The 19,982-nt window shown below is 43.4% G+C and overlaps 1 protein-coding gene across 1 annotated transcript in view; it reads left to right on the top strand.

The window, feature by feature from the left end:
- Positions 1-19,982, top strand: part of ANKHD1 (ankyrin repeat and KH domain containing 1) — a 194,308-nt gene that overhangs the window by 89,868 nt on the left and 84,458 nt on the right. Inside the window, 4 exon segments of the mRNA XM_075068051.1 lie at positions 6,259-6,353; positions 13,871-14,108; positions 14,407-14,598; positions 16,431-16,540. Of these exon segments, the coding sequence (XP_074924152.1) occupies positions 6,259-6,353; positions 13,871-14,108; positions 14,407-14,598; positions 16,431-16,540 (635 nt within the window).

Below are 19,982 nucleotides of genomic sequence, written 5' to 3'. Positions count from 1 at the left end.
CAGGAACAACATCAGAGCTCTCTGTCCAGAAGAGTGCAGTGCTAGGAACAGCTAAGATACTGCGCAGAACCCTCAAACTCCCAGGTCTCTGGTAGAGGACCCGAGGTTGAGGAAGACACTTACCACCCACAGGGGTGAGAGGGGAATTTTTTTATATATTAGTTTTAGTTAATAACATTGCTAGTGAAGACATGCCTTAATCTCAATTCACTCACCAGACAGCCCACTCCTCTTCTGCTACCTACCCACCCACCCTGCATCATCATCCAATCAACAAGTCTGACTTTCAAGTCAAGAGCCATGTACCAGTTCCACAGCTTCCTTTTTCTCATCTCCATTTTTGGTTGCCACCTTCCCCATTTTTCTCAGGCATACACTGAGATTACTTCATACCAATGGGTGTTTGAGATTACGATTTCAGTCCTTGACCCCAGCTGAACTCGCTATGTCCCTGTTTGCGGGACCCATCTCATCAGAAACAACTGAAGGAAAAAGGTGGTTGTTTTTTTTTTTTCAACTTCAGCTGGGATCCATTAGAAGTAGTAACCCAGGAATTCAAAGTTTCTATTCTTGCTATTTTCTTATTCCCAGAAGAAGGGAAAGCAACTGAGGTGATTCAAGAAATTCATACACTTGAACTTCATCCATTCAAATTCAGAATGGCGAGGCTAGCTTCCATCATTCTGTCTGTAGAAGCTCAGGATTGGCTTGTGGGTCTTGGCCTTCAGGATGCTTATTGTCATGTAGCTATTCACTTGGTCCCCAGAAAATATCTTTGGATCACAGTAGGATATGATCTCTGTTAGTACAGGGCCTGTCTATAGCCCTGAAAGTATTCACAAAATGTCTGACGGTAGTGACAGCACATCTAACATAAGGAATGCATGTTTACCTCTGCTTGGGTAACTGGCTTCTGAGAGAGAGATCCTCCAGGAATTATCCAGTGGCCTGTCCAGAGACCTCAACCTGTTGCCCTCTCCAGGACTTGAGGTGAAATTAGTCATCTGTCACTTATTCTCAGTCCATAGAACTTCTAAGAACCTTTCTGTATTCCAAGCTGATGAAATCGTAGCTCTCTGAACAGGTTTTCAGCCCATAGCATCCCTGATCTGCAATAACAGCAAGAAATGTAGGCCACATGATGTTGTCCACTTAAGTGTGACACCTCCTGCCAGACTTCACTTGTACCCTCTCCAAGGATGCCTCAGATCTGTTTACGAGCTTACCAGACTTACCTTATGGATACTTACCTCAAGATCCCAAATCCAGTTTTTTATCTTCCCTGGACTAATGGCAAATCCAGAGGTTGTGTGCAAAGTGGTATCATTCTGAACCCCTCCTCCCACAGCAAACCACTATATAAGCTTCTGTGGTTAGTGGAGAGGAACCTCACTACATTTGTAGAGTCCTCACTACATATTAAAATGCTGAAACTAATCTGCAGTGAATTTGTGCCACTTCTGAAAGGAATCACAGTACCAATCCTGACAGACGCCACCTCCTCAACAGACAAGATGACATGCTTTGGTTTTCCATCAACAAAAATAACAATTGCCTTCTCTTCTGGCCCAGACTAAGTACCAGGCCAGTGTCCCTCCATGATGCTTTCCTTATTCTTTGGTCTCAATGTCTTTATGCATTGTCTTCTGTTCCCCTGATGCCAAGAGTCATAAGGAGCATCAGGCAGGATGTGGCTATAGTGATGGATACAGCCCCTTGTTAGGCAAGACAGCATTGACTCAAATTTCTGCTACATCTGTCCGCAACAGCCATTGTAGGGGACTAATTGTCCACCCAGTACCCATCTCTCTCTCTCTGACTACTTGGAAGTTGCCTAGTTGAATGCATCAGACAAGGATTGTTCCACAGAAATCCTAATACAGAACAGGAAACCCTCTACAAAATCAGTCTACACATCCAAGTGAAAGATGTCCATCTGTGATTTCTAATAAGGTCTCAATCCGTTGAAATTTTCTGTCCCCAACATTTGGGTTGTCCTGCAGCGCAAGCTATCAGGTCTCATGATCAGTACTATCGAGGTTCATTTAGCTGCTGTTTCAGAATGCCACTCTCCCATTCAAACGTATAACTGTTCTTTCATTCCACTGTTCAAAAATTTCTAAAAGGGCTGGTTCAGCCTGTTCCCTGCATTCGGGAGCCTACCCGAGCATGGGACCTTAAAATAGTTCTGATGAGTCTTGAAGCCCCTTTTGCATGCTTATCTAAGTGCTCCCTCTACCATGTCGCCCTTAAAACAGCCTTTCTGGTAGCTATCATCTCAGCCAGGTGGGCTTGTGAGGTCCATGGCATATACTCCTTGTATGGTATTCCACAGGGATAAAACTTATTCGAAAAATGTGAGAGGTCTGACCTTAAACTGAACCATCTCTTTCCTAGCTTTCTTCCTCAAACCTCACTCAAACTCGAAGGAAGCCAAACTGCACACCTTAGATGTTTCCTGAGCCTTTCATTACCTAGATAAAACAAAGCTATTTAGAAAATCACCTGTTTGTTCATGGCACTTGGAAAAACAGTTTAGGGCTGTTACGCTTCCCAGGTTTTTGAGGCATCTTGCTACCACTTCCCCTTTGTTTGAGGAAGCCTTGCCTGTGCTACTAGTTGTCAGCTCCTTGACTCCATCAGCCATGGGCAACATAAACACTCCCCTCTTAGTCCACACAGGCTCCACTTTTCCTCTGCAGGTAAGTGATAGCCATGCTCCAAGCCCCCGAGTATCTCTCTGAAGTATCTATCAACCTCATTCACTGGACACTCAGAATTCCAGATTCGCTGCTTCCAAAAGAACACTCCCTACAACTTACCAGTTAAACCTTGGATGACCATACCATTTAAGACCTAGCACTTAGATATGTTTATAGTGAAAACAAGTAAAAGCTTATTTAGCAAAGTGTAGAGAATTGAGAAGCAGCAAGTGGCAGTGTTAGACACAAATGATTACATGTAAAATAGTCAGAACACACATTCTAGAATAGTGGTTCTCAAACTTTTGTAGTGGTGACCCCTTTCACAAAGCAAGCCTCTGTGTGCAATCCGCCCTTTTATAAATTAAAAACAACCTTTTTTTACGTGTTTAACACCATTATGAATGCTGGAGGCAAAGCGGGGTTTGGGATGGAGGCTGACAACTTGCAGCCCCCCATGTAATAACCTTGTGACCCCCTGAGGGGTCCCAACCCCCAGTTTGAGAACCCCTGTTCTGGAACCTAGACATGATTAACAAGATAGTTTTCTATCTAATCAAGATTAGCTCACCCAAGTCTTTGCAGCATTTTCCAACCAGGTTGGTTTTGACCCTCCTTTCATAAGGCAGGCTCTTTACTTGTAAACAAGAGATCCCTGACACTTTTTGTTTTTCCTGCAGTTTTGCTCTCATGTCATTTCTCAATCTCCATTAGCTTCAGTAATGCAAATAGGCCTCCCACTGGGAAGTGAACAGTATACATGTGACTAGCCAGAGAGAGACTCTTCCCTCTGACCTGACAGGAACAGGTTATCACCTTTAGGTGACCTGCCTTAACTCTCGTACATCAAGAACTTAATTTTCAGAAGAAATATTTAAGTCCTTAAACATTATCTGTACATGGATTTCAAAATAGTGCTGACTAGTGGGCTACTGTAATGTGATATCTCTACCAAGAGCTGTGTTTTGGTAATCTTAATATGCATATGCTTGACCCAGGGGATCCCTGTAAAACTCTTTGCCCCCCTATACCTTCTGCCAGTTGGCACAAAGAGGTTCTTGGGTCACAAGGGCCAACCCATCTCTTCTCAGATATGCAGGTTGGTTACCGCATGCATTAAAGTATCCTACCAGTTAAGTCTACCCGTCCTTTCAGGATTCAGGACACACTCAGCTGGAACTCAAGCAGACTCTTCAGGTTGCTTAATGATATTCCTTACTGAAATCTGCAGAGCAGCTACATGGAATTTAGTTTATACTTTTACAATATGTTATACCCTGGATTTGACTTCTAGATCAGATGCCAAATTTGAGAGGTATTTTTCAATCCTAATTTAGATAAACATAGATAGGACCCATGGACCCTCTCATAGTGCTCATGGAGTTGCTAGTGAGTCATCACAAGTGAGATCTACATGGACAAAGGCTCCAAGAGCATGATTACTTATGTTGTAACTATGGATCTTCTAAATGTTTTGTGCATGTGGATCTCATGACCTGCTCTCTGTCTGAGTCCCATTTGGAGTCCAGCTCTGCTGGGATTCTGAATTATCAAAAGAACTGAGAGTTGATCGGCACCATTCTTCTCAATATGCCCTTGGATGGAGAAAGGTGCACAAGCACAGGCACAGCCTGAACGGCTGTTGCTGGTCAAAAGATATGGGTCTTATGCACATGAGACACATGCACACCATAAGTGGGATCCAATAGCCACTGTTACTGTAGTTTTTTACTTTTTCTGAAATCCAAGTCTACTTAACTTACTTTAATAAATATAGTATATTTAATATATATTTAAATATATATTAAAATACTAATTTTACTTTTCCCTTGATATAAAAATTCTGTCAAGGGAAAAGTAAAATTAGAGACTTTATTAAAAGTTGAAAGCTTTTTGGGAGAAATGGCTACGTGATTTTTTTTTTTGTTATTATGATGGTAACTCTCAGGCCAGGTCTTTTAGAAACAGTGTATAAATTGAGATTGTCCATATTTAAGTTCCTAAATAAGCAGCCTGATTTTCATACTGCCCAACATCCAGCAATTGTTGGCTTAAGTGGGATGAGTACAGCACTTCGGAAGTTCAGGCACTTAAATAAGTTGTACTGACTTTTTTAAAATCTTGGCCTTAATTTTCTATTCCAACAATTTCTTTTATTCAGTTTGCAAGTTTCACAGACACTTAACTTCCTTAAACTTAAGGTCTCACAGTCATTATCTTAGCAGAGACCTTCATGCAACTCCTGAAAGTTGAAATGTTTGTATTAAACTCCAAAAATTTCCTCCCAAACTGAATTTTAAGAGTTTTTATGTGCACCATTGAGGATTTGAGAAAACTAAAAAATTTTAGACCATCTATATTTGAGAATCTTTTACGAAATTAGATTTATCAAAGGTAAATCTGCCAGTTTTCAAAGTTACGAGTTCCATAGCTCTGAATTAGGATAATAGGACATACTTTCCAAAACATTTTCCTCTCACCTAAGAAAAATTGTGATACGCTTCAGGTGAAAAATTCAGCTGCTTTTCCTCTTAAAGTTGGGAGGAGTGGTGCTAGTATCTCTTAGAAACTCTTTTTCGTAACTGCAGAGGTGCTGTTGTGGTGTCTTAAGTATATCCTCCTACATTTTTGTGTCTGGGGTAATGAACGATATTGATGGTAATTGGACAAATGGAATAAGAACTTAAATTCAGATACCAGGGTTTTTTAAATGGTAGATTGCAGCAATATGAAATGCTGCATGTTAAAGAACTTTTAGCCCTGGAATGGACTTTTGATACCTAAAAAGGATAATATCCTTAGCACTTCCTGTAATTAAGTACAACTCAAGTAGGAAAGAATGATATGATAGAACTCTGGGCTGGGTGTTGATTCCCAGGTCAGTCGCAGACTTCCTGTACTATCTTCTTGGGAAATCACTTAACCTACCCTATCCTTTCTACTCCCCTTCTGCAACATAGGGAAAACCTTCCTTGCCTGCATGCTGAGAGGATAAAATCCATCAACAAATTAGGCATCCAGATACTAGAGTGAACATTGTGCAAGTAACTAAATAAACTTGTTTTTGCACGGAAGAAAAATGTTAAAGCTCCATAGATGAAAGTAAAATAAAACTAATTTGAGTGAGATTGAACAAAACTTTAAGAACAGTTGCGGCAACTCTACAGGTTTTTTAGATTGAAACTTTTACAATATAGCAATCTGATCTTTTTACACAATGCATAAAAATGCTACTGTGAAAGTTACTGTAGTAAAAACTTCAAGCTAAGTTTAACTTCATACTGTTCTTCTCTGGAAGGTTTCTTATCTTCTAGATTGATTTTTCTCCTTTCAGCATTTTTTTGCCAGTTTATCAACTTTGCATAGCCAGAAGAGAAAATCTTCCAGGTAAGACCACTGTTATAAGGTGAAAGTCCATCTTGTGTTTTGCCACAGTAGCAGTGTACTTAGAAATTATAATTGGATAGGCTTGTAAAGGCAAACTACCTAAATTATGATATTTTGACTAAACCCTTTCTTAATGTTTGTAACAAATTGTTTTGTTTTGTCTTTGAAGGCCATTTAGATATGGTTCGTTTTCTGCTTGAAGCTGGAGCTGATCAGGAACATAAAACAGATGAGATGCACACAGCCCTAATGGAGGCCTGCATGGTAAATTGCATTTAGTGAATCAATTTTGTTTGGGGTGAGAGAAGTAAAAGGGGTTGATAGAACAAACCAAGCCTTTTTTTGGTTAATGAGATTTTTTAATCCACTGAGTGATCAAGGGCGGGACAGGAGTAGTGAGGAGTGCAGACCAGCCCCACAACAGCCAGCTTCTCTACCCACTTTCCTTTTCTGGCCATTGCCATGAGGAGCCCTGGTTCACTCCAAGCTGCCATGGGCTCCTTCAGTGATGGAGCCAGCCATCTTGTCGCTTTCCCATATATGAGCCACCCAGCACCTTTGGTAAGTCATTTTCTGCTTTGGATGGGGGCTGTTGTGACTCCCACGGAGAAAAGAGAGTACAGCCTGCCCCCTCCCCTGCGCGCACACACAAATGGGGACCTCTCTAAAGAGAATCACTGCAGGTTGGTTTTCAGGATGCAGTGTTATCATTAAAGCTGTGTTTTAGTCACAGATATTTTTAGTAAGTCATGGACTGGTCACAGGCAGTAAACAAAAATTCATAGCCCGTGACCTGTCTATGATTTATGCTATGCCCCCACTCTTGGGAGTGCTGCGGGTGCTCATGGGGGTGGTGCCCCCGATGGCGGCCCGAGACACCCCCCCCCCCCGCCCCCGGGTTCTGGAGGAGGTGGGTGCTCGGGGAGCAGGGTGGCCCAGGACTCGTGCTGGTGGAGAGGTTGGCGGGGCTGGCAGGCTCCCTTCCTGACTTCTCAGAAGCGGCGATATGTTCCTCCCTCAACTCCTAGCTCCATGCACTGCCAGCTCCACAGCTCTCATTTGCCAGGAACCACGGCCGATGGGAGCTGCGGACAGAGGCAGCGTGTGGAGCTAGGAGTTTAGGGAGGGACCTGTTGCCACTTCCAGGGATCCCCCTCTCCTCCCAAGGTAAGTGCCGTCCAGATTCTTCACCCCCTCCCGGACCCAGCTTCAAGCCACCTCCCACACCCAAACTTCTCCTTCGGGGGTCGGTGGCCCAAGACTGCCCCAGCAGCAGCCACTGCAGCTGGCCCAGGGACTTCCTGAACTGCTTGCCAACTGCACCGGCCACTGCAGAAGTCATGGAATCCATGACAGAATCTCAGCCTTAGTCATCATCTGGTAAGACAGGGTGCCAGACTGACAGCTGGCTGATGGAGAAGATTCACAAAAGGAATATAAGAATGGAAATATTGGTCCATATTTAAATATCAGGATATTGCTAAACCAAACTTTACGTTTTTTATTTTATGGTCTGACTACCACAAGTTTTGATAAATGAATGTGTCCTCATCTGTCAGACAAATGCTAGCAAATCCAAATACAGGGTTTTTGCATTTAGTTTCTTCTGGTGTGCACACAGGCTTCCTTAGTTCTCTTGCCTCTGCTGAGACATCTTTCCGGCATCGTTGGCGCTCTGGATCTAACATAAAACAGAAGACGACAAAGGAAACTTCTTTCTAATAATACCTAGGAAGTCCTAATATTACTCCTTCTGTGCCCTTCATTTGTATTTGGCAGTAGGCTCAGTTCTGGCCCCATTTCTACTGTGGTCTTACACGAAACTGCAGCCACCAGATCCAAGCAACAGTAGGAGCAATTCTGAACCTGGTGAACGCTCTGCTTCCACAGCCCTTTGTAGTCTTTTTGGATATCCACAACTCTTCCCAAGTTTCCCCCTTTTCCTGGAAACCCCTTTAAAGAAACTTCTAGAAGGGCCTAGACTTAACTATGATCTTACAAGACATTATGCTGAAGGTAAGTCTTCCCCTGTTCTGTCATCACAAGGGATTCCGTTAATCCAGGAGCCCAAAAGCCTGGATGGATCAGGCCTTTGCAGCCTCCCTGGTTCACTAACAAATTACCTTTTGCCTTCTGTCACGGAGTCACAAGGTCTAGCCTATGTCCCTGCCAGTCTCCTGGGGTGATTGCTTTAATGTGCCAGGCCCCAAGGACCCTCACAGTTCCACGGGCAGACCTGTGGCCTCCAAGATTGGGCCTTTGGCATCAGCAATTCTTGTCTCCCTCTGTGACTCTTTCCAGTGAATCCAGCCATGCTAGACTTGCTGGAAGCTTGTACTGTACCCCTTCAGGGCACGCTGCTCTCAGTATTTACAGTGACACAGGCAGCCTTTTCAAAACAAGGTAACAATTTGTTAGTCAGATGATATACAGAATCTGAAAGTCCTTTGTTATCAGTGAGATGCAGAAGCTAAACCATACTCCATCCCAGTCAAACCAGTGCCATGATGAGCCAGCCAAGCTGTGATTGACTCCCACTCAACTCCATCTCTTGTCCCTTTGTTCTCCTAGGTAAGCTCCTGAGCCCCTCCAAAGAGCTGTCCTTCTCCGCATCACCTGACACATTTTCTTCTTTGTTCTCAATCTCAGTTGTCTCACTGGCCAGGGTTTCCTACTGATAGGTGTGAATTGTTCAGTCACTGAGGTGTCTGTCTTCATGGATCCTCTGTTGATTTGTATCACTTAGTCTGTTCTTCAGTGGTGCGGACAGCTAGGTGAGACACCTATGTCTTATGTTCTTCCTTGAGCAGATTTAATCCTCCCCCCCCTCCCCACTGGGTAACCATGCAAGATGTAGGAGGAAACTGAGGTGCACATATGCATCATAAAAAAATTTTAAAATTCCCATTTTGTCACACCTTCCTTCCAAGAAAGCTTACTCAAAGCTCCATGTCCACAGCAAGAACACTCCTTGGACCCTTTCCTACTTTTAGAGGTGGAGAGGAACATCATCCTTCATCCTTTTCTTCCTCCTGTACAGTGTCTTCTGAAAAGGGTGAGCTAGAATTTGATTGACTTGCTCACTGTGTCCTGGGTTTCTTTTTCCTCTTACTTTCTTGTTCCTCCAAAAACCTTTAGGGCCATTTTGGAACAGTGAAGTTAATTGGTCTCCTATCCAACAGAAACCTTAATCTCTGTGAAGGAACAGAAATCCAAATGAGGTGAAGTGCCTTATTTTCTTCTAGGGCTGAATCTCAATACTGATTCTTCCTATCCACTGCTGTATAGCAAATAGTATGAAGTGGATTTTGTCCTCATCTGATTCAATGTCCTCCCTACCCACTCCTGGGAGAATTCTGTGCTACTGTGTGTGTGCATAATTAATGAGCTGTGTATATTTTTAATTTTTTGCACAGAAAAAAACTTCTGCCGGAAAGTTGCTGCAGTTCTGCCTTTTCTTCACCAGAGGGTGCTATGGCAGTAGAACAGAGCAGCAGCTCCCGGCCAGCTAGGGAAGAGAGAGCACCTTCCTTCTTCACAGTACCTTTTGGGCCAGCTCAGGAGACAGACAGCATGGGGTTGCTGGGGAGTCAGAGACAGGGGCTCAAAGGGCTAGTGTGAGAAGGTAGAATGTGGCAGGAGCTTAATAGAAGTGGAGGCACAGGGCCACGGGGATAGGGGAAAGGGTGCAGGGCCACATAGGGCTTGGAGGGGTGGATGGCTGAGTGAGGGCACAGATACACATGGGATGGGGAAGGAGGTATAGAGCCTCAGGAGGATGAGGGAGTGGGGGTGGAGGGACACATGAGGGTGCAGGAACACATGGGGCTGGGCAGATGTGCCTGAGTGAATGGTAGAGGCTAGGGGTCAGACAGGGTCTGCATGTGGGAAGCTCCCTAACAATCCCTGCCCCCCCGCCCCCCCACAAAAAACCACCCTTGTTCCATACTTTTCCTAACCATACACAACCAACCTCCAGGTTCACACCCAGGCTCCTTCCCAGCAATTACTTCCCTCTCCCTCAGCTCTTCTGTTACCTCTGATTCCCCAAAGTCTTTGCACTGCTTTTGAGGGGTGCAGGAAATACAGTTCAGTATTATAGTTTAAATGAATTATTACTCAGAGTTCTGTATTAATATGCCTAGTAAGGAATCTATTTGTCAGAAAACGTTTCCTAAATCTTTTTTGTCTGTATTGTTAGATGTACTTGCTGACTAGTATTTTGAAATAAATTACCAAAAATAACTGAAACTGGTATGATTATATTGTGTTATTTTGACAAAATATGCAGAATTTTGCAGAATTTGGAAATATTGTGCTCAATTTTTAATTTTTTGGTGCAGAATTCCCCCAGGAGTACCTACCAAAGAACCTCCTTGGGCTCTTCAGCCTGGATCCTGACATCCATGACCTCTGGCTATCACAAAATGAGACTCATTCTCTTCCCTTCTAACCACTGGGACTCTGCTTCCCAGAAGGAAGGTAGAAGAAGGGAGGAGGGAGTGTGCTATACAATAATTCAAACTGCTGGTGCATAGATCTATGCCTTCTACCCCTCTAGAACAGCCATCCAGTGGCTCATTGAGATCTAACCAGACAGAGCGTTCGCTCCATGCTGTAATTTGTGGTAGACAGGAACCACTGTATGTGCTTCATTGGTGTTAATGCTGTCAATGATATGGCCAAGATTACACCCTCTTGAGGTCAGTGTCTTGTACACCACCACCTTGGCCCAGAGAGCAGTGTAGATCCATCCCTGGGGAGGTAAGATCACCTACTAGGTTTTTCTTCTTGCGCTTACTTTTGAGGGCACCCAGCCATTTACATTGTAACTTGAAGGAGTTATCAAAGATCTGCTTCTCCCCTAAGGAGAAGCAGGCTTAACTGCCTGAGTGAGGAAATCATTAGTGAACTACAAATTCAGGCAAACCTGAGTGTTCCCTTCACAACAGGAATCTATCGGGTTGGCTTTTGAGGCCCCTGAGATCTGCTGTCTGTTATGTCCTGATCAGGTGAAACCCATACAACTGTATTGGCTTAGCTGAACCATCAAGCTCAAGCCTAGAGCATTCCTTCCAGACAAAATCCAATGTTCTTGTCCACCAGGTGGAGAAAAAACTAATTTCCCTCAGTGCCCTGCACATGCAGACATCTGAATGTCAGTCTGGATGAGCTGGAAGTACTTTCATTCAAGAAAATGGTCCTGCCACTAGCTGGTCTTCAGAAAAGTAGTCACTTGTTCTCAGCCTCACTCATTGGACCTCTTTGCCTTGAGCTACAACTTTTCCAGATACTATAACATATATACTTGGACCTCAAGGCCTGGATACGGCATGCATTCTCTATCATTAGTGGGGAAAGGAGTTGACACCTTTTCCTCACCTCTTACTGATAACAGGGTCTGCAGAAAATGAAATAGGATTGATGCCTGCTGATCAGTGTTTCCTCTAATTTTTTTCATCCATGTGCGGAATGAATTTTATGTGCACCAATATGGAGGTGATGTGTGGCAAGAGTGAGGCTGGGGGATTTGGAGTGTAGGAGGAGGCTCAGGGCTGGGGTAGAGATTTGGGCTGCTCGGGGGGTGAGGCTCTGGCTAGGGGTGTGGGTTCTGGGCTGGTGATGAGGGGTTTAGGGTGCTGAGGTGGGGGAGTTCAGGGTTAGGGCAGAGAGGGTGTGGGGGAGTGAAAGCTCTGGCTAGGGATACAGGCTCTGGGGTGGGGCTGGGGATGAGGGATTTGGGGTGAAGGCTGCCCCAGGGCTGCAGCATGGAGAGGACTCCCCCTAGATCCTTCTTGCCACAGCAGTCCAGGGCTGGGGGAGAGGCATCTCTGCCTGCTGCGTGGCAGCTTGGCTGGGGGTGAAACACCTCTCCCCACTACGCAGCCATGCAGTGTAGAGGGAACTTAAATGCTGATTCATGTAGGTGTAGAGCATCTGAGATGGCTCTAGTGCGTGGGTCTTCAACTGTTCCAAAGACTTATCCTTTATCTTGACCAAATCTGCCTCAGGCTCTTGCTTATGAAAGCTGCCTCGGTTCTAAATTTTGGATTACCAGCTGGGTCCTCTTGTTACTGAGAGAAGGGTATTATCTTTGTTTTCTGTGGGATGAAGTCTCTTAGTTTCCATGGGATCATATCCTGGAGATCCATTATTATCTCCACCTGGAATTCTTCCAGAATGAGATTGAGCGTGGGTTCTCTGCTAGTATCCAGATGCCTTGTTGATATGAGAAAAAATGCTGCACCTGTTTTCCAGTGCTTGAATACTGTTCAACTGCAAGTGTAGCCAGTGATAAATTGAGTTGAACACTGTAATCTGTAGTTCCTGAAACAGCGTCAAACACCCCTTGCTTACACCATTTGTCAGCCAAAGGAACTTCAGCTAGTGGAGACAAACCTCCTGCTCCATAGGAGAGTTCTGACTGGGGTTCCCGTCTCATAATCAGGTTCTCTAAAGTAGTCTCTTTAGTCTAGTAGGCACCCTGTAAGTCTCACTGTTTGCTGGAGCCAAGTCAAGTAAACAGATGTTCTCTGCTCAGATGCATTTGAACCTACTTTCATTATTCCACTGTTTCCTGTGGCCTTCAACTTTGTTTGAGACTCTGTAGGAGTTCACAGCCCCATTTTGAAACCCGCATGCTTCATTTTTCCATAAAGAGAAAGAAGTTCTCTAAATGTGCCACTGCCATCTTCCCATTGTAATCAGTCTTCCACCTTAACTAGGGTATCTTGCTCCCCAACCCTAAGACCAGACTTCAGGTCCATTGGCATTCTGTGGACCCTCTGCCAATACTCAAGGGCTACCTTTCCCAAACCATTCCTCAAATTCTGGTCCCTGCTCTAAAGGTCTTGCAAAGTCAGAAAACATCCAGGTCTTGCTCAGTCAGATTCTTTGTCCAATGCAAGCACTCATTTGCTGGCCTCCCCTGCTCAGAGAATCTTTGAGCTTTCTATCCAAGGCATAAAAAATCTTTGGACAAGTTCTTCCAGGCCACCACCTGAGCCCACTTACATTTTTTGAGATGTTGCCAGCTATATTTACGTATATTGACTGACATATAGCCTTCATTTGGTGAGTTCTCAGGTTCTTCTATGACAGCCCTAGGTCTTCTACCTTTGTGAAGAAGTCTGCTCATCCCAACGGCTGTTTGGTCTCCTTTCCTTCATTCTCCCAGTTTCTCCCCTCTTGCCACTTTGCTGTAACACATTTTAATTTCTCCATAATTACTTTTCTTCCCTTGTTATGGAAGCTGCTAGTTATTTGTCCATACTGGTGATAAGCCAATCATGGAAAAGCTAAATTTTTACTGGATTAATTGCATACTACTGGGAGTAGTCCATTACTGATTTCAGTGGGATTACTCACCGTACTAAACTGCTCAGTAATTGTGCGTTGGATTATTATTTACTAGCTATATTATCATAGTGCCCAAAAGCTGTGGCCCTTGGCCCAAAGCTCTTACAATATAAAATAATCAGACTTTTTGTTTCTAAATTACCTAATTTCTAGTTGATTGAAGGTGAAATATATAGTTTTCAGATTATTATGCAAAAGTGTTGTTGTATGAAGTTTTTAGTTTGAAAAAAATCTTATTTCTTTTTCTAAGTAGGACAAACACACTGTTTTAATTTTCAGAAATCTTCTTGAAAGTAGATCTTACCAGGGTCTGAAAATGGACTTGCATGATAACAAATTGTTGCATTTTTGTAACAATTGTGTCCTTGTTAAATTGGGATGTTTCTGATTTAATTTCTTTTTAACTTTTACTTTGCTCTTAGGATGGACATGTGGAAGTAGCTCGTTTACTTCTAGATAGTGGTGCTCAAGTCAATATGCCTGCAGATTCATTTGAATCTCCACTTACACTAGCTGCTTGTGGTGGACATGTGGAACTAGCCGCACTACTGATAGAAAGGGGAGCAAATCTTGAGGAAGTTAATGATGAAGGTTATACTCCACTAATGGAAGCTGCACGTGAAGGGCATGAGGAGATGGTAGCACTGTTACTGGCACAGGGTAAGAAAACAATTTCATCTTATAAATTACTGTACTGTAAATTACATATTTTTAGTTGTTCAAATTATATTCTTTGTCTTTTATTCTGAATGGTGAAGCACTGTCCTTGCTAGTTCGTGTGTAATGACTAATATTTAGCATGTGGTTGTGACTTGACAGTTACTGTATAGAAAGAACATAGAACTATCATACACTGATCTCTTGCTAAGGGCTACGGGATAGGGGCCAAGCGGGAAGATGAGTGCCTATATGATTTACTTGTCTGGTCAGACAGATTAACAGATAATTTGTTCCCTAGGAGCAAATATAAATGCACAGACAGAAGAAACGCAAGAAACAGCTCTTACTCTGGCATGCTGTGGAGGATTTTCTGAAGTAGCTGATTTCCTTATTAAGGCAGGAGCTGATATAGAACTTGGTTGCTCTACACCTTTAATGGAAGCTGCTCAGGAGGGACACCTTGAATTGGTGAAATATTTATTGGCAGCAGGTATGTTGATATAAATGACAAGTTGACTTATAGGAGATTTAGCTTAAAAAATGCTAGCCTAAAAAAAAGGTGTAAATTAGGAAATAACTATACTTATTGGCAATTAAAGTTGCAGCAGGGCACACTCCGTCTTCCCAAAACCTTAAAAGAATGGAAACAACTTAAGAGAAAAGACATTGTGCATTTCTTTCCATCTTTATATTGCCCAAATTGAACAGTGTCAGTTATGCAGTCCAACTTTCCATGAGGCTTTTGCTTCCATCCAGTCGATGCCAAAAACTAAACGTGCACTCAGTTGTCATTAAGCTTGCACTCAAACAACATTAACAGTGACTACTTCTGCTTTTGTACACTGTCTCGAGCTGAGTGGTTTTTTGGCAAGTAATTTATTCTGTGAAAAATGTGATTTTGTTCAACCTGTAACTATTTGTGAATTTGTGGTGTTTGCTGAATAGTTTTGATCAAACTAACAAAATCAAAACATTTCGGTTTGACCAGACTAAAAAAACCCAAACACCTGTTTTTTATTTTGAGCATTTTGACAAAACAAATGAGTAAATTTAAAAAAAAAAAAAAAAAGCCTGAGGGGAGGAGCAAGACCTCTTAAAACCTTTAGTCTAGTAGTTAGGGTACTCTCTTTGGATGTGGGAAACTGGTTCAGTTCTTCCCTCTGCCTGATGTGGAGAAAAGATTTGAACATGGGTCTCCCATGCTGCAGGAAAGTGTCATAGTAACTGAGTTTTGGGATAATGTGCGTAGGCTAATAGACTCTGGGTCAGGGATGGGCAAACTTTTTGGCCTGAGGGCCACATCTGGGTATGGAAATTGTATAGTGGGCCATGAATGCTCACAAAATTGGGGGTTGGGGCCAGAAATGAGTTCAGGGTGTGGGAGGGGGCCCCGGCTGGGGTTGCAGGCTCTGGGGTAGGGCTGGAGATGAGGGGTTTGGGGGGCAAGATGGTGCTCCAAGCTGGGACCGAGGGGTTTGGAGGGTGGGAGGGGGATCAGGGTTGGGGCAGGGGGGTTGGGGCACGAGAGGGCATCAGGGGTGCAGTCTCCAGGCAGCATTTACCTCAAGCAGTTCCCGGAAGCAGCAGTGTGTTCCCTCTCTGGCTCCTATGTGGAGGAGCAGCCAGGCGGTTCTGTGTGCTGCCCTGTCTGCAGGTGCTGCACCTGCATCTTCCTTTGGCCGTGGTTCCCAGCCAGTGGAAGCTGCGAGGTCGGCGCTTGGGGTGGGGGCAGCGTGCAGAGCTCCCTGATTGCCCCTACACATAGGAGCCAGAGGGGGGATATGCTGCTGCTTCTGGGAACCACGTGGAGACATGGCATGCATGGAGCGGGTCAAGCCCCCAACCCCACTGCCTGGCTGGAGCTTGAGGGCTGAATTAAAATGTGTGAAGGGCCGAATGTAGCCCCTGGGCCATAGTTTGCTATCCCCTACTCTAGGTTCTTGAGCAAAACTTCAGACAAGAAAAGAGAGCCTGAATTCAGATATGGATTTATGAGCCGAAATCTTCAGCACTGCGGGGGGAAATGCTGCTGCCAGTCAGCACTGAAGGTTGTGAGTTGAACAGTTTTGTTCAGCACTTTAACTACTGTCAAATGTGCCACAACCTTTCTTTGCCACAAATTCTTGATTCTACTTCTCTCTCTCAGGTCTCTTTCCCTATTAGACCCAGTGCTGTTGGCAGTAAGTAGAACATGGTTTCAGTTGTCATGGAAGGAAGATCTGTTGCTTTTTTGAGGTTGAATTGTTAGTGGATTCGCTGAGATGAAATATTTGAGTGAGAGGATGTCTGCAGTAACCAGTACAACTTATGTTGTTTTTATAGGAGCGAATGTCCATGCTACAACAGCAACAGGAGACACAGCTTTGACCTATGCCTGTGAAAATGGACATACTGATGTTGCAGATGTATTACTTCAAGCTGGTGCTGATTTAGTAAGACTTTTCATATGTATCTTGTGCATGAATATATTAACTGTAAACTTAGCATTTACTTTTACCTTTCTTATGGAAAAAAAGTTATGTGCTTAATATAAAGCAAGAAGAATGCTTTGCAAGTGTTAAGATATGTATACATTGCTGGTACTAGTCAAAAGGAGGACTGAAAGCCTGCAACATCTGTCCCAGTTTCTTTGAGGAATAGCACTGAATATTAATGCATCCATTAGTTAAATACTTGGATTTTGTAATAGTTCCCTCTTGCCTTTGGCAGAATGCACCATGGGGCTCATTACTCTGCAAGGTATAGTTTTTGTCTATTCTTTTAGTTATACTAATCTTATTCTTCATCTGTGTCCCAGAATCCTGAGTTTCCAGTACTGGATTAGAAATTTTTGGGACTACTGCTTTCTGCGTTTTAAACTTGATGGGCATTAACCGCTGCCCATTTATATTGAGTTTTTTAATCTTACTGATCTTTGGACACTGTCTGTCATTTTGGTATTCTTTCTACAGCACAGCTTTCAAAATTTAGACTAAATGTGCAACAAATGCCTTCGCAAAGGGCAGAGTATATTGGAATTTTATACCACATCCCTGCTTCCACATCCTAGTAAATGTCTGCCTGCCTTCTAGGCCACTTCCATGGTTTTCCCATGTTACTCCCAGGTTGTGTGGTGGTGTGTTCTGCATAGTATGTCCATTAAACAGTAAGTTAGGTTGCTGTTTTGGGTTTATTGATGATTGCTGCGGCCAGTCAGCTGGAGGCTTAAAATTACTGCTTCAGTGTACCTGCCAGCTTCAGGGATCTAACAATTAAATTTTTTTAAATTTGTGTTCAAAACTTAATTATGGTTTGCTTTTAATAGTCCTTCAGAGGAGCGCTAAAGCATTCTTATGGATCCTCCACCCTTTCCAACCTTGAACCTTTCAGTCTCCATCCTTCTAGGCTGAGGCTGTCTTTGGAGTCCATCAGCACTGCTTATTACTTTCTTTCCATTTCTTCAATAGGTTTAAGGTGTTAGCTTTCTCCCTCTCCCACTGCCTATAGCTCTTTCACTAATTTACAAGTAGCTCAGGGGATTGGAAGCCTGAACTTTATTTATAGTAACCTGTTGAAACTTTGAACTTGAATTTGTTAAATTGTCTCTCACTACAATACAGCCACACTGATTGTGGGAGCTACTTACATTGACTTATTTGTAGAAAAGCAGTATTAAAAGATGTAAAGAATATCATTACAATAACTTGAATCTACCAGTCTTTAGTGTCCTTATTAAGCTGCTTACACAACCACTTAGATGTTTATTGAAGCCCACACTTGAAACAGCAGTTTTTAAATTACATTTGGTTTTAAAAGGTAATCTTAAAGTCATGGCTGTGATGCTGCACTAGTGAATTCCAAAAGCACTGTTCTTTCAGAAAGAGAATTTAGTTTCAGACCACCTCAGTTTTCATAGGCAGGCCAGGCTTTTTCTCTCAGCAGCAGAGGGAGATTGCTCCCTCCTAGCTCTCATGAGAACTGGGATGCCACTATGCTTGGTGTTCTATGTCCAGCAAAGGAAATAACATAATGCTTGTGAATAAACTCGCTCCTCTTTAGTAGCTTATTCTAATGTATTGACATCAATTCAAACCCAATACAAAGGGTATCTATTCTAGTTACATATATCACCTCATTACTGTAGTATCTGAGAGTATTATAACCTTGTAATGTGTGTGTTTCCTAAAACCCATGTGAGACAGGGAAGTGTAATATCTCCATTTTACAGATGGTGAACCAAGGCACAGAGAGACTAATTTATTGTTGGGTTTTTGTGACCTTTTTCAGGGATTTGAATTTTTTGTGGGTGATTGGTTTAGTTATGGATGAATAATGTAGGGTTTATTGCATCCTGTAGCCCTACCCTTAAACAATGTTTTGTGCCAGCTAAAGCGGGGCAGAGTATTTATCCACCCAGTGCCCAACTCCTTAGTGGTGCAGGCAGCTGCAGAGAGGTCCAGGTTGCAGCAACTGACGAGCGCTAATGCCTTGACTTCTAGAGGAAGAAAGTATTTTCATCAACTAGTCTCCAGTTCAGTGTTGCTAACTACCAGGTATAGTCAGTAAATTATGACTTCCTAAATTCAGAGACAAACTTGCTTAGGAAGACAGGGCTCAGTTTCAAGCCCTCATCGATAAAGGCAGTCTGGTGAATAAGACATGACTTCAAGTGGCAGTGGATGTGCTGACACTCATCTAGAGCAATTGCCACAGCTGTGGTCCATGAGGTTTGAATCATGGCTGTTCTCTTCTGGGTTCCCCAGGGAGGTCCAGAATACTGTCAACAATTTTGACCTTTTGAATCTAATCTCTTCAGTGAGAAAACAGTCACTATACTCGTAAGAACTCAAGGACAACCCTCTGCTTCCTAGGTTTTTACACCCCAACCCCCAAAAGAAACACCACAAGCAAACCTATAAGCCCAGACCTCCCCCTGGTCAACCTATCACCAGTACCCTTAAGAACCACCGTGCAAGCAACAGAGCATTCAAAGACCCAGGTACATGGCTTCTTCCACCTCTACAACCACTACCCAGCCCCTCTCTGTCCAAGGGTTTCTTTTAATGGGATGTTCAAGGATCGCATACAGCTATTGATGCCATGCCATATTGCCCCCCTCCCAAAAATCTTTGGGGGCTGCCTTACTCATTCCACACACAACTGGAGAACAATAACAGACAAGCGGTTACTAGACATCATCCACTCCAGCTACACAGTTTTCTCACCTCCACACCACAAACCCCTTTTTCCTGGCCCCTTCTCAGGCTCTACTCCTGGGGGATCCTTTATCAAGAAGTAAACTCTCTTCCAGGAAAGGACTGTAGAGCAGGTGCCACTCTGACATCAAGGAATGGAGTTCACACTTCATAGTTTGTTTTTTTTAAACTAAAAAAACAGAGGCTGGAGACCCAATTCTTGATGTACACCAACTAAACATTTTTATTAGCAAATCAGAATTTTGCATGGTAATTCCATGTCTGGAGGATAATGGGTGTCCCTAGCCTCTGTTTGCCAGAAGCTGGGAATAGGAGACAAGACAGATCACTTGATTACCAGTTCTGTTAATTCCCTCTGAAGCACCCGGCACTGGCCACTGTTGGAAGACAGGATACTGGGCTAGATGGACTTTTTGGTCTGACCCAGTATGGCCATTCTTACATTCTTAATACATGGTTTGTGGCCCTCGACTTGAAAGATGCCATTTTCATGTGGATATTCAGCATTCCAACAGAAGAGTTCTTAAATTTGTGGTAGGACAAGAGCATGTCCAATTCAGAGTACTTTGGTTTAGGCTGGCAGTGTCACCCAGGGTCTTTGTTAGCCTTTTCTCTAGCAGCCTAGATAAGACACAGCGGCTCCACCACCTTTCTGTATCTGGATGACTGGTTATTATTA

Source organism: Chelonoidis abingdonii, chromosome 7 (assembly GCF_003597395.2).
Source record: "Chelonoidis abingdonii isolate Lonesome George chromosome 7, CheloAbing_2.0, whole genome shotgun sequence".
NCBI lineage: Eukaryota > Metazoa > Chordata > Testudines > Testudinidae > Chelonoidis > Chelonoidis abingdonii.
This window is presented reverse-complemented; position numbering and strand designations above follow the sequence as displayed.